The 15,473-nt window shown below is 46.3% G+C and overlaps 1 protein-coding gene across 8 annotated transcripts in view; it reads left to right on the top strand.

Annotated features, from left to right (window-relative positions):
• The window catches only part of DGKG (diacylglycerol kinase gamma), a 196,460-nt gene that overhangs the window by 73,852 nt on the left and 107,135 nt on the right, over positions 1-15,473 (top strand). For 4 of the 8 annotated variants that reach the window (XM_036242391.1, XM_036242387.1, XM_036242388.1 and 1 more), the window contains 7 exons: positions 1,564-1,638; positions 2,266-2,388; positions 6,809-6,926; positions 8,463-8,551; positions 11,562-11,678; positions 12,702-12,794; positions 14,475-14,534. In XM_036242391.1, the coding sequence (XP_036098284.1) occupies positions 1,564-1,638; positions 2,266-2,388; positions 6,809-6,926; positions 8,463-8,551; positions 11,562-11,678; positions 12,702-12,794; positions 14,475-14,534 (675 nt within the window). Of the gene's footprint in view, positions 1-1,563; positions 1,639-2,265; positions 2,389-2,998; positions 3,042-6,808; positions 6,927-8,462; positions 8,552-11,561; positions 11,679-12,701; positions 12,795-14,474; positions 14,535-15,473 lie in introns of those variants that run through there. The other 4 variants (XM_036242390.1, XM_036242393.1, XM_036242392.1 and 1 more) reach the window with 4 other exon arrangements.

Here is a 15,473-nt window from a genome sequence, read left to right as displayed (position 1 = left end):
GCCGCCCCACTGCCGAGGGTGACTTACAGAGAGCTTCCTTCCGACACAAGGGGCACCTCTGGTATGCCAGGGAAATTCTCAACACGAAACCTGCTTCTCCTTTCACCTCCCCCTTTCCCAACCCAGCAGTGAGGCCAAAACAAGCCAACCCTCAACAAATCCCCCTCTATACCCCTCAGCTAGCTTCTGCCCTCTAGCTGACCAGGACAGCAGACTAGTGGATACCGATTCTACACACTCAGCCTTCAGGTATTTGAAGGTACCGTCACACCTGCTCTGAAATGTCCTCCAAGCTCAGATTTCCCAGTTCCTACACTGTTTCCCATGAGGCAGGTGAACACGTGCACTCTGGCACGCTCTGGTTTGTCGATGCCATCCTTAAAACACGGCGCAGAACTGAACCCACCCCTCCAGGACTCATTAATCATCCACATGTGTCCTGGTCAAGGTAGACATCAGGTGAGCCAGTCCTTCCTGAAATCGGCTTCCTCTGCTTCCCGAAAATGCCCACCCACTTCCACAGCTCAGGGCTGAGTCTAAATCTCAGTTCCCGAATCACGTGGTCTTCTCATTGAATCTTCGTCCCGACTAGATTCACAAGCGCTTTTCCGTTGGAACTTTTCCAGAACGCTGTCCCCACTTTTCCTCCTTCTTTTTTACCCCCATTTAGCACCTCATCTGCAGTTTTGCAATGAATTATTTTTTTAAAAAAGAAGTATAATTTCTTAAATTCCTGTTGCATCTTAGCTTACTTGTTTTGATCCAGCATTCAATTTGGTGGAGGTAACATTTTTTAACCTTGCTTTCATTCACCAATGTGTCTCTCCACATTGATCATACTATTAACCTCTTAGATTGTGCCCGAGAGATGAAAATACCTCCTTGGTCTAGTGTATTTCAGTAGAACTCTGAGTGCCCTGACCCATTAGCATCCACAATTCCATGAGGCTTTAGATGGAGCCTGGTTGAAGTAGCAAACAAAAGGCTCACTCACCAGGCCAATGAACCCCGCATAAATCACGGGCTCACAGAGTCCTGGGTTCAGGGCTGGACATGATACAAAGGAAACAGAGAAGATGCCAAAGGGATATAAACCATAGTGTCTGAACTGGGGCCCACACAGTGGCCCTACACCCACTGAAACTGACCTCTGAGGGATATAGATGGATCCCAAGCTGCTAAAGCTGTGGGGATGAGGAATGACTGAAGAGGGAGGGGAGACCTGCCTTGGTTTGTGAGCATTTGTGAGAGCAGCTCACACAGAAAGAGAAAGCAGGAGTGCTTCCTATGCTCTCTCAGTCAGAGCCCAGACGAGGGGAAGGGAGGTGAACCCAGGTGGGTCCAAGGAGGTCAGTGTTTAGGGAGCTTTCCGCATACCTTGGGCTTAGCCATCTTCTGTGAGCATCTACTCTCCACTGAGCCCTGTGGTCAAGGCAGAAATGAAGAACAGAAGCAAGGAGTAAGTCCCGTGACATGCCCTGCCCATCTGCCCACAGGGTTTGATGTTGAGCCTTGCTCTTCAAAACAGATCTTCAGTTGGTTTCTCCCCTTGATATTTTCTAGGAGATGGATCGTATTGTCAACCAAATGCTGCACATTGCACAGTATCTTGAGTGGGATCCCACGGAGCTAAGGCCTGTGAGTTTCTGGAAACATGGGGTGACTTCCGAGTAAACTTCCAAGAGGAAATTAGGACATCCTTGGATAATGGCAGGGTCTCCCAGATTCATTTTCTCATAGGCAGCTTCTCTGGGGGCCTACACCTTGACCGCCCACTTCTCTGATATGAAAAACTACAGGCCGCAGGGAAAAGTAGACATAATTCCAATAATAATTCCCCCTCACCTTTTCACCTGAACTAAATTTTTATAGCAGGAGTTCATAGATCAGAGAATTTAGAACCAGGAAGGATTTTAAAGATTTTTCTCCACCATCAGGTAGTAATAATGATTTTATTTTTTATATAAAGGTACATTCTATATACCGTTTCTCTAATCCTCACTACAGTGCTGCACACATGCCAATAGTATTTCCATTTTACAGATGAGCAAAGCAGAACCCAGAGTCGGGGTGTCTGGCTTGCCCAAGGCCACTCGGTCAGGTCAGGCAGAGCCAGGTCTGGAGCTCTGGTCTCCTCACTATGAATCAGAGCAGAGGGGAAAACACAAGCCAGACGATGCAGAACAAAGGAGAAATAAGAGGGCAGAGGTGGGATAGAGAAGTCGAGGATGAAAGTGGACAACTGCTGCTCTGTGGATTCCGCAGATATTGAAGGAGATGTTGCAAGGGATGGACTACGACCGGGACGGCTTTGTGTCTCTACAGGAATGGGTCCACGGAGGGATGACCACCATCCCATTGCTGGTCCTCCTGGGCATGGATGACTCTGTAAGTCAGCAAGCCTGAGTTCAAAGATCTCTTACCTTTCAGGAACATCAAGCTCTATGTGGAAGTTTGTATCTACACATCACCTTGGCTTCTGCCCCAGTGGTCAAACCACATGCTCTAGGCCAGCCCGAACATCCTTTCTTTTTACCTATTAGAGACTGAAATATGTTCATTCATTTGAAAGGCATGTACTAAATTATAAATAATTAAAGATATTGTTCTGAGCTCTATGAGGGGACACCGATACAATATTCACCCACCAGAAGGTTATATACAAACAAGCAAAGGGCAAAAAAAAAATTCGAAGAAAAATTCCATCTTTCCCACAAATTAGGTTAAAAATACCAAGAGAGCCCAGCCGATGTGGCTCAGTGGATTGAGCCTCCTCCCATGGACTGAGATATCCTGGTTCGATTCCCAGTCAGGGCACATGCCCAGGTTGTGGGCTTGATCCCCAGTAGGGGGCGTGCTGGAGGCAGCCGATCCATGTTTCTCTCTCATATCAATGTTTCTATCTCTCTCTAAAAAAATAAATAAAAACATTTTTTTTTTTAATGCTAAGAGAATTGAGGAAGGAGAGAATGGAAGGAGGAAGGGAAGGAAAAAATACTGTTCTATTGTGAGGCAGAGCGTGATCAAAGCAACCAAATAAGGTAAGTATTTTCCCCCCACTTTACACAAGTGGAAAGCTGAGATTCTTAGCCTAAGGAGCAAAATGAGGATTCAGAATTTATTTGTACTTAACTCCAAAGATACTTCACTTCCTAACAACCCACACTTAGGAGTGAGACTGGTGGGAAGAAATATCTGAGGGTGTTTGCCGTGGTCCTGAAGGATGCGTGGGATTTTTATAACCCATTATTGAGATAAAGGTCAAGTGGGAGGACCTAGGAGGATATTTGATCTGGTTCCCAAGAATGGGTATGATTTGGTGGCAGAAGATGGTAGAAGAGAGAGTTTGTGGCCAAGACAATAGCTTGATCAAAGACCCAAATGAAAGAAAGTTCAGGTGTTTTAGAGACACCTCCCAGTTGGATCAGAGTAGGGGATACGTGTAGAGGCTTAATGTAAAATTAATGGTTATATATGCCTGCATCTGACCTCGTCAGTTACTGTATTTTCTGCTTATTTACCAAGTGAAGTAACCGTCATGCATGAGCTAGGAAAGATTAGAACTAAAATTACAAATGGTGACTTTTAAGCATTTACCAGGACAGTCACACAGGCTGTGTGACAGCACCTCTTTGCAATTACTGAAATGTCATATAGAGGAACAGAACAGGAAATTCAGCTGGGCTAACCTCTAACTGCTGCCGTTGCCTGTAATGTCTCCATCTGACAGTTCTGCAATTCAAGACTAAAGCTAAGACTTCATTTCCAATATTCAAGAACTAGGAATCCTGTAATCATCTCATAGCATGTCCAGTTCCTTCCAAATGCTAAGTATAAATTAAGGATCCCAGATCTACACAACTTTCTTCTTATTCCTTAGTACCCTAGAAAGTCAGAGCTGGAGAAGACTTTGATGACCTTGATCTATCCCTTTCACTTTGCATACTGAGGACCAGAGGAGTAAAGGACTTGCCCAAGAACACACACCTAGTTGCTAACAGGGGCCATCCTCCATGTTCAGGAACAGCAGACTCCTCATTCAGTAATCCCTTACCAAGGACCTATTACATGCAAGAACCTATGTGAGCTAGGACCCGGGGAGGAGGACCACTCAGATAAGCAGGATAAACTGCCTGCTATCATACTCAAGATCATACCTGGATCAAAGTAGAAGTTCTGCTTTGGGTGCTATTCCAACATACCTGTGTGTTTGGTTTTGGGTTGGTTTTTGTTATTTTCCAGCTAAAATATGGAAGTAGAGATGGGGCATCTTTATCATAAGAAACCAGTTTCTATTTTTGCTTTCTTATTTTGGACGTGCTGACTCCGAAGTGCCACCAACTCTCCACATGGAGGGGACCCACCTTTTTGGCTGGAGGAGGGAGAAACAGACTATTTCTTCACCATTTTCCCTAGTATGTCTTCCCAGTGCTAAATCAGGGTAACAGAAAACCAATTTTATATCAAGAACGTGGCAAACAAAAAACAAATATGAATTTAGCTTTTATTAGTCAAAAGTGTTATGCATTTATTTTTAAATGTGCACTAAACTATCAGTTTCTACATTTATTATTAGGGGTTCAGAGAAAGCATTCTTAAATGTCTGAAAAGTCACATTGCCTATTTGGTTTTTCAAAACCCATGTATGGCCACTGGAATGCCTGGGGACCTCCGAATGCAATATATGCAAACCAGTCTGTCTCCTCGTGAAATTGCAGCAGCAGCAGACATGCATAGGGAAGGTTATTCCCACATCCTGCAGCCAATGTGCAGAAATGAAAGAGCCACATGATGGTGCTATAACCCAAGCAGAAATGTTACTTTATCTTAAGTCAAGGTCCTTTTGCTTCTTACGGCAAATCTATGGTGCCTGAGAAAGGGAGAGTCAGCTAACTGATTTAGCTAGTAAAAGTATTTTCAGGTGAAGTGACAGTCCTTTGGGTCTGCTGAACAGTGTTGTAGTTTCCTTTCAAAAAGCAAAATCCTAGTATATGGAGGAAGGGAGGGAAGAGGGAAGGAGAATGGGCTCCGAGGCCGAGGAGCCCCAATTTGACCACTGACTCAGTCACTTGTTATTTGTGTGTCTTGGGATATTTATATAACTTCTCTAAGTCTCCATTTCTTCATTTCTAGAGCAGATACAAATCTACCTCTTTACACATAATAAAACACTCTTTACTTATTTTTGTGTCTCCTACTGTCTAGCACAGAGTAGAAACTTAGTAAGTTTTCATTGTCAGACACTGGATTAGAAGCTTTACTTATGGAAACTACTAGATTCAAAGGTAGAAATTCTATAAACTCAGATCTCAGAAGAGTCAGGGTGTGGAGAAGAAAAGAGCTCAACCTGGCCTCAGGGGAAGACCTACATTTGGAAACTCATATGGCTCCTCTAGAGACAGTTAGCAGAAGACTTGGCCCAGAAATGGGTTGGGCTGCCGTGATCAGTGCAAACTAGAGGGGCCCCAAAGTAAGAACTGGGTCTGAGTCCGGCATGCAGGATTCTGTGTATCTGTCAGTTCTCACCACCTCACTATCGCAGTTTTTACTACCCCAAGGACCAGCCCGAGAGCAGTGCTCTTTGGATGGAGCCTTTAAGAAAGCAGACAGCAGTGCGAAGGGATGTCCCTCAAGCCACAGCTCCAGCAAGGCTGTGCTTCCAGGGGTTAGAAGGCAGCAGTGCTGGTGTCCGGGAAGGCGTGTGATTGTATGACACTTGGCTTATCTAGTGGATAAGGACACATTTACTTCTGAGCTGAGTCAAGAGGAAATGTCTTGGCTCTCTGACTGTCTCTGAACTATTTTATCTGTGCACAGAAAGTTAATGACAGGGAGCATTGCTTTTACTAAGGTACTTTTTCTGATTATAAAACTGGTACATACTGACTGTAGAAAACTTGGAAAATACAAAAGAAAATAGAAATTAGAGAATAAAACAAATTCATAGTGCTTCCAGCTATAACTAGCCTCTGTTAACAGTTGGGTATTTCTTCCCATCAAAGATCTTACTATATAAAACTGAGATGATAATAGATCCTCAAATTTACATTCTGCTTTTTTCACTTAGCGTTGTATCGTGAGCACATTCCCATGCCATTAGATATTCTTATAAATATCTTTTTGATGGCCACTTAACATAAATCACATGACTATACCACAACTAACTTTTTGGTAATTTTAAGACCTTTAGGATATTTCCCATTTTGCATTATTTTAAATAAATTATGCTGAGTTAAACTTCTGAGAGAACACAAAATGCTCATCTTTCTTTCAAAAATGATTTTTTTAGCATGGAATCTAAAAAAGGAAATTTCTAAGTCAAAGGTCATAAACATTTAAAGGATCGTAGATACATTCATATATACATGCATATATACATATGTAGATACATAGATAGGTAGATGGGTGGGTGGATGGATAGATGGATGGATGGATAGATAGATACATACCATACATACATACATACCTACATACATATATACATAGATAGATAGAAGTTTGTTCTGATTTACACTTCCACCAGCCAGGTACAAGGGGGCTAATGTTATCCCCCACACACATACTCCTGCTCAGATATTCTTAATTGTTAATATTTGCTAATTGTAGAACACACACACAGAGAACTTTGTTTTGATTTCCATGTTTTAAAAAGATCCCTTACATCAGTAAAATAAATGTATATCTTGTCTTCTAAATATGAGAAGACAGTATTTTGAGAAAAAAAGAAGACATATAACGGGAGAGAGGCCCAGGCTTCTGCTAGCGTGGGCTGCCTGCTCCATGTCCCATTCCCTCGCTGTCGCTGCAGGGCTCCAAGGGGGACGGCAGGCACGCCTGGACCATGAAGCACTTCAAGAAACCAACCTACTGTAACTTCTGCCACGTCATGCTGATGGGCGTGAGGAAGCAAGGCCTGTGTTGCACATGTGAGTGACCGTCCTTAGAAGCCTTTCCCCAGGAACTGTCTTGCTCTGCGCATGCTGGGGCCATTCCAGGAAAAAGCTATGTATTTCTGCTTCCTAGCTTGAGGGACCTCCGTTAGTGTTCCCACAGCAGGGAATAAAGCAAGGCCCACCATGTCTTATTTCTGTTCTGGCCAAGACAAACGGGTAAGTCGTGTCCCAGTGTTGGAGTCCCCTCATGAGCCACCAGCCCCCTCCCCCAGGAAAAAAGCTATTAAGGTTCACACATAACTTAAAAGCATCTCAGACTAATTTCAGTTGGGTTTTGCTAGTGAATATTTTGGGAGGTCAGAAGAACCTGAGTTGTTTTTGTTTTTGTTTTCATTAATAACCAACATACAAATATATTTGTAGATGCAGTGGAAATTAAAAGTATCCATTTGTTTCACCTTATAATCCATTTAGTAAAGTCAAGTGGGAGAAAAGAAAAAATCACAGAAGGGAACAAGTAGAAAGGGAGACTGGAAAAAACACAGAAGAGAGATGGAGGGAAGGGAGACAGAAGGGGTGAGGACGGAGAGGGTGAATTCAGGGAGCAGAAGAGAGGGGAGGGGTGCAATGAAAAGGTTTTGTGGAGGTCAGGGTATGTGGGTGCGCAGTCCTGCCAATCACCTCACCAGAGACCGGGGAGCTGCTGCTGCAGGGAGGACCCTTGGGTGTGATCCAACTCACCAGAGCGCTTCGTCTAAACATGCACACGTGTCATCGTAACAGAGTTGGGCCCAGTGCCCAGGAAGAGCATCAGCAGGCCACGAAGGGGCCTGCCAGTGTTTCTAGCACCCATTCAAATCCAGTTCTCATCACTTCTAGTAGACCCAGTCTCACTCTTATTAGGTTCTAGGTCTGTGGGCCCCTGCTGATTGCATGGTAATCAGCAGTAGTTACAACAATAATGATAATAATTTGTGGGATAGCTATTCTGACCCAGACACATGATGCGCTATACAAATTATCGCATTTAATGCTGCAAAAGCTTTGCAAAGAGAAAGAGAGGCCATTGTATTCCCACTTTGTAGAAAACCCTGAATTTCAGAGACCTGGAACAACTTACCCAAGATCATGAGGGTCGTTATAAATGGCAGAGCCAAAGTGCAGACCCTGCCCGCCTAACTCCAGAGTTAGGAAGACCTCTGGCCTTTCTGTCCGTCCCCAGCATCCCAGACACACAATGCAGTGGGGGGGCACAGCGCGGAGGATGAGTCCTACACTGCCCCCCAGTGGAAAGCACCTTGCTGCAGACGTTTTCTTGCCAGATTTGCTGCCCACTGTGTGGAGGGTGGAGAGTACAGGAGCATGTCTGGGAGATAACCGTGCACGCTCTTCTCAGTGAACAACTGGAGCCCATTTTGAGTTTCCAGTAGGCAAGGCCAGCTCCATTTGTCCCCTGCCCCTGACTGGTGACCCGGTCAGGCACAGGCCTCAGCTGGAGGGAGGGGGGGGGGAGCTGGCTGGACCTTCCCTATGTGGTCACTCACAGCACTTTCCTTACTTTTTTTTCAGACTGTAAATATACCGTTCACGAACGCTGCGTATCCAAAAACATTCCTGGGTGTGTCAAAACGTACTCAAGAACCAAAAGGGGCAGCGAGGTTGGTGACAACTATTGCCTTATTCTCCTGCACGCTGTGTCCCAGGCAACATGTCCATCACCAGATTCCTGGGCAAGAAGGGGCTTTGGGACCTTTATCCAGTCCCTTCTCTGCCTTCGGGACCACCCTTAAACCATCTCATTCATCCATCAATCCATTCAGCATCTCCCTGGTGCCCACCATGTGCCAGGCACTGTGCTAGGGATTACACAAGTTATAAGATGATCTTCAGTCTGTTGGAGGATTGTGCAGAGCTAGTGGGAGAGAGACAGGCACATAAGCCAAGCACGAAGTAGTGAGACGGACAATAGCAACTATGTGGGACGTACAGTTGAGGCACCAAGGAGGAGGCCAGGGAAGGTTTCACAGAGGAGGTGGCATTTGAGTTGTATCTTGAACCCAGATCTGGAGGACTTCACAAGGCTTTGAGACAGGCAAGGCACCTGGGCAGAAGAGGCCTTGAGTGCAGAGACAGGGAAGAGACCTGGCTTGTTCTGGATCTGTACTCGTTTGCGGTGACTGGGACAGAGGATGCTTGAAGAGCAGCGGCAGAAGCTGCGCTCTGAAAGGGAGATGTAGCCTGGGAAGGTCCGCGAGGCCAGCTGAGGTGTTGGGAAGTTCCCTAGGCAGCTAAGGGGACAGTGAAGAAATTTGAGCTCGAGATCATTTGGTTTTAAAATTAGGTTAATTGCTCTGGAAATGGTGCAGGAGAGGGATTTGAGGGTAAAAAAATCTCCAACAGTACAGGCAAGAGGCCATGCTGCACTGAGGGCCCAACTGGGGTGGGGTCTGCAGTCACCGGCCACGCCGACGCATCCGTAGTAGCACAGTGTGGCGGTGGCTGTGCTGAGTGTCTTCCCCAGCCATGCGGTTATTGAGTATTTTGACTGTCCAGCTGGCTAAGGTAGAGAAGATGAAGGGAGAGTTTGAGAAATAATTTGGAGGTACTACCACCAGGACTTGGTGATGGAGATGTAGAGGATGAGAGAAGGGAAGAGGTCAGGAATGGCTCCCAGGTTTCTAACTTGGCCATTGGGTGGTGCCATTCATTGAATCTGGAAATAGACTCTTCTCAAAATTAGCAGAGGAAGGACATTCTTGAGTTCCTGCATGGAAGATTCCAATTAGAAATCTGAGTCAGGAGGTGCTTAGCAGGTTGCAGAGATATCCAGCCCTCCCCAAAAGGACTCCAAGAGAGAAGGGCACCTCCAAGGACACATGCATGCCCAATGACATACCGCATGGCCTCCTGTCTTCTGCACCACACGCATGCGCACACCGTTCCATGTCCATGCCTCACCAGGACGCACGGTACACCTCCTGGGCTCGGGCCGTAAGCCTGCACTCTGGCCACGTGCCACCCACAGAGCAGAGGGAGGCCACTGAAGGGCCAGCAGGGCACGATCTTCTGAGTCTCCAGGGCCAACCCAAGTCCTTCACCATCTCTTCCAATCTCAGAAGAGGATGGAGAAGGCAACGTGGTGTTGGGAGACAACCATGGACTTGGAGTCAGAAGGCCTGGCTGTGAAACTCTGCTTGGCCACTTATTAGCCTTGCAACCTAGGGCTGGTCACTTAACCTCTCTGACACTTCGTTTTATTCACTGTGAAATGGAAATAGTAATAATAATCTCAGAGCAAATTTCATGTGACCATGTAGATGGCAAATTGATTAGCAATCTGAATTCTTTATATCCTCAAAAGTGAATGGCAGAAGGTGAGAAGCTACAAAATAAAAGTGACATGTCTGCTAGAACAATAATTTTACCGAAAACCTTCTGGGAGGAGGATTATTAACTGATAAGTAATTTAAAACTTTTAGTTAATACAAACATGGATGGTATAATGCAAATATTGCATGTATTTTTCAGATTGTGCTTGTAGTTGGCACTTCAGACTGGGTCCCCACATTCCCCAAGCCCATGCTCTCTTCCTTCTGCTCTCCAGGGTGCTAGTAGGAAATTCTGAGTCCTGCAGAATTCCTAGGGAGGCAACTGAGGGCTCACATCCCCAGAATTTGGTGCCATGGGTCACTTTGCACTTACAGACTTACATCTAACGTGCATTCCCATGGCTTCTAGGTTCCTGGGCTGACCTGGTGGCACTCCCTGGCCTGGGGGCAAACACAACCAGCTTTCCAGGAAACAGATGTGAAGCCACTGACTGCTGACCCACAGCATTTCTTTGGGCTTTTTCTCTAACTTCCTGTTAGCATGTTTCTCAACCTTGGCTGAGCATTATAACCACTCAGGGTGCTTTAAAACATACTAACGATGGTTCCCATCCCAGAGACTCGAATTTAGTTGGTCTGGAATGAGGGCTGCCGGACATTAGAACTTATAGGAGCTCCCCAGGCATTATGGGTTGCTAAGGCTGACGGCCAATGGCCCATAGAAGACGGGAGGGGAAGGAAGTTACCCATCAATGGGCACTCCAAAGGGGCAGAACTGTGCCAGGAAGGCCTTTCCAAGTGTGCTATCTCATTTAATATTCCCAGCAAACATAGAGGTGGGGCTTATGCATCTATACCAATGAGGGACCTGAGACTCAGAGAGGCCCAGGAACTGGCCAAATGTGGTCACCCTGCTGCCAAATGGAAGATCAGTGACTCCAACCAGTTTTATCAGCGGCTCAAGCCCTCCTGTTCCCCTTTATCCAGAAGAGGGCGCACATGAGCACATCACGCTGCAAGGAGTTCCACAAGACAGACACATGGACTGCCTGACAAGATGCTACTCAGAGGCTTGACTGCCAGGGTGAAGGAGCTATTCCAAGCACAGGAAAAATGGTTTTTCATCTACCTCGATGAACAGAATGGTGGTTAGGCAGGGAGAGACCGCATCAGTGCAGAGCAGCAAAGTAGCCTGGCATCCAATACGTGCATAAACGAAACAGGAAACCCCTCTGGCCTCTCCCCTCCCTGTGCATCGCCCAGACCCTTCTCCTCAAGCCCAGGGCCCTGGGGCGTGGTTCTGCCGCCTTCCCTGGTATCCTTCCCTTCCCTCCTGCAGGTGATGCAGCACGCGTGGGTGGAAGGGAACTGCTCCGTCAAGTGTGATCGGTGCCACAAAAGTATCAAGTGCTACCAGAGTGTCACCGCGTGGCACTGCGTGTGGTGCCGGAAGACGGTGGGTTGGCGCCCAGGGCAGCCCTGCTTCTTTTCAGTGTGTTTTTTTGTTCAAGCTGCAGCCAAGGAACAGTGGACAGCCTGCCAAAGGGCATGAGCAGAGCCAGGGGGAAAGCCTGTGGGGGCCCAGAGCCCCATTCACTGCCCTAAGTCTAACAGTGTCCAGTGAATCACCAAGCTGCCCAGAGAGGACACCCCCAGAACCAGGGGAGTGAGGGCTACTTAAGAAGAAGCTGGCCAATCCGTGGTCTGTATGGCCAGGCAACTGTGACCATTAACTTCCTTGGCCTGGTGTCATCTGGGACCAGTGGCACCGCCAGAGTTGGCAAGAAATTAGACACCAGAATCATGTTCTTCAAGGCGCCCAAGAAAGGCACACTCTATGCAGCAGCCCCGCTGCCGTTAGCCACAGCTAATGTCCACTTCCTCTCTAGATACCTGGAACCTGCCCAACCTCCCTGCCACGGCAAACTCAGCGCCATGTCTTGTCCCCTGACCAAGGCCCTTGATCAGCCTCAAAAAAGGACATGTCTCCAAATTAAATTACAGAACTCTTTGGATGCACAGGTTGAGTCAGGGGGGTTATTTCCTGTTTCTCATGAGTTTGTTCAACAAGATCTCCTTCTTTCCAGTGTCTCAGAGCCTAGGGAGCAAAAATCCAAGGTGGGGGGGCGGGAATCCACATGGGGTACCACACTGAAGGGCCACAGAGAGGCCTGCTCAGGACAGATTTGCTCCAGCAGCCATGAGGAACATTTGGTCTCCTTTATCGGCCCACGGCAGACTTGGCAGTCCTAACCACAAACCCCACCCACACCCACACATGCTACTTACACACAAAAACAAATACACACACACACACACACACACACACACACACACTTCAGTTACACTGCCAAAGCCAGCGGTGCATCCGGAACTGGGGAGTGCTAGACAGCTCGCCTCCCCAGAAAACCTCTAAAACCTCACATCTGAAATTTTCTTGGTCAGTTTCATTCACTCTTATCTTCCTTGTTTCCTCCAGTTTCACCGCAAGTGTGAATTGTCCACGTTGTGTGATGGTGGGGAACTCAAAGACCACATCTTGCTGCCCACCTCGATATGCCCCATCACCCGGGTAAGTGCTGCCGCCCCGCCAGGGCTCTGGTCCCCCCTCCCCCCCCCCCCCCACCGGCCTGCACACGTCCGATGTAGGCAGCATTCAGACATTCGCATCCCTCAGAGGTCTTCCTCAATAACTCCTAGCCTTTGTGTTTTCAGCACAAGTTTCAGTGAGGTTAATGCTGCGCCACCAGATTGTGAGAGAAAACTCCCCTGACTAAAGTGGTTCCCCCTCCGGTCCCCATAATGGCCCATCAGGGAAGGCACATGCACTCTGAGCACCTTGCAGGCAGAGCTCAGCTCAGACTGGAGTCACCATCTGCACAGGCGAGGCCTCCCTTGTCCCCCAGCCTCTCTCCTGTGTTCCAACATCTGCCCTGACAATTTCCACTTGGGCGTCTCAGCCCTACTTGGAAATGTATCTAGATAAAAAGAAAAGAATTTTTAACAGCATATACATGACCGTGTCTGATATTTGAGTTCTCGAACATAATTTGAAGTGAAACCACTAGTGTTAACCAACTTGAATGTAAATGTATATGTGCAGATATTCCTAAAGATTTTATTGACCAAAAAAAAGGAAATGAATGCAACAAAATTACACTCCTTTTATCCCTATCTGAAATTGTCTCTGACTCCTGTGTTTGGAAGGTTTCAAACCAAGCTCCCAAAACCTTGACTGTTCCCTTCCCTCTTAAAGATGTTGCCAAGTCCTGCTTATTCCTCACATCTCATCCTTGACTTGACCAGCTACTTCTTTCTCTTTAAAAACTGGAGAAAAAACACTGTGGAAAACCATTTGGCTGTATCTACTAAGTTGGAAATACAAAACTCTCTGACCCGACAAGTCCCCTCCTAGGTATCTACCTGGGAAATATGAGCATTTATTCCACCAGAATACACGAACAAGAACGTTTGTAGCAGCTTTATTCATAACAGTAAAATACCGGAAACAAGCTGCTTGACCATTGACAGGAGAACAGATAAGTAAATTGAGGCATATTCGAATCATGGAATAGTACATGGAAAAAAAACTATGCTTACATGCAAAAAAGGGATAATCACAAAGATATGATGCTGAACAAATAAGATAGACTCAACAAAAGACATGTTCTATGATTCCATTTACATGGAATTCAAAAGCCAGGCCAAACCAGCATGAAGTCCAGAGTCACCGCAGCATTACACCTGGAGGGACAGAGGTACAGGGCATATATGTAGGCAGAGATTCACCAGGCTGGAGATTTAGATTGGAGCATTTTACTATATGAGAAATAAATCTTCATAAAATAATAAGCATATTTATAAACAAAGAAAAATAAGGTTCTCAATATGACATCATTTAGATAGTGCTGAGCAGAAAAGCCAGATCTAAGACCTTGCTTCTCAGAGCCCAAGCTTCTAAATAAACAGAGCAGATTTCTGCCAATTTCAGTGCTTCCTCTCTCCATGTCCATTCCAGTGTCTCAAATTTCGTGCCCGAGCAGAGGTGGCAGAGGCCCGGAGAGTCCTAGAGAAACCCGTAGGGGAGCATGTCTTTCCTTAGTTAGGTCCAAAGCCCCACTTTGAAAAATTTCTCCCCATTCTGTACTGGTTTTCTAATTCTCTTTATTAGCCATTTGTTGTTCGTCTGATCTCTTTTTTTATATTAGGCATTGGTTTTCAAAAGATGTCCACCTTTTCTCTCTTCTCACAGGACAGGCAAGGTGGGCAGTCTGACGGCAACGCATCCGCCAAGGGTGAACTTGTGATGCAGGTACCTCAGCAAGCCCGAGTCTGACCGCTCATTCTAAGATGGGCGAGGTCGTGGAGAGGAAGACAGGGTTTGGGTGCTGGAGAAATATATCTCAACAGTTGCTTTCTCATCTGATCAGTTATATAACACAAGACACTTTATTCCCAGCCTCTGGAATCACCTTTGACCACCACACTGTAGGCGGGAAGGAAGGTCGGTTGCTCCTCTGGCTCCCAAATTGGCATTATCACCTTTTTAGGAGCAAGTTGCTTTAAAAACATCAACATGCACACCCCCTACATAATAACAAGAGTGTGGCCTAAAATTACACAACAGATTTTCCAAGACTGCCATGCTGTCTCCAGAATCCAATCAGCCAAAACAAAGCTAATACATCCAAAAGTTCTTCTTTAGCCTTCAGTGTGTATTTAGGAACTCATTTTTCACTTGGGTTCACCAATAAACATCTTCTCTTTGTGCCTTCCACAGAGTTCCAGGGAGTGCAGGAGACAGCCTGATGAGGTACCAAGAGTACTAAAAAAGAAAACAGAAAATGAGGGCCCTTCCCCACCCTACCCCGCCTCTGAGCCTCAACTTTCCCTGTTTCCAAAGGGGCATAGCAGTCCATGCACTGCCCACCCCAGAGATGCTCTGAAACTCAGTGACAGCACACAGATTAGTGTGTTTAGAAAACTAAATGCAAGCAGTAATGACGGGGAACCTGAATAATGTGAGACAGCTCTAGCTACCTGGAAGGACAGAAAGCCAAGTAGAGGACACACACACACAATCACACAATGCAGGCATACTAGTTGTCTACAGCCAGCATCCATTTGCTTAGCCTGCGTCCGTACTGACCGGGCAGTGCCCATGCTGTACAGGTTGTTAAATATTTTGAATACCACACTCAGAAGTAAAAATTACTCTTCAGGCTCCAAGATGCTTCTGGGTGTCACACAG

Source organism: Molossus molossus, unplaced genomic scaffold, assembly GCF_014108415.1.
Source record: "Molossus molossus isolate mMolMol1 unplaced genomic scaffold, mMolMol1.p scaffold_m16_p_5, whole genome shotgun sequence".
Lineage (NCBI taxonomy): Eukaryota > Metazoa > Chordata > Mammalia > Chiroptera > Molossidae > Molossus > Molossus molossus.
The sequence above is the reverse complement of the archived record's forward strand: the minus strand, read 5'-3'. Positions and strand labels throughout refer to the sequence as shown.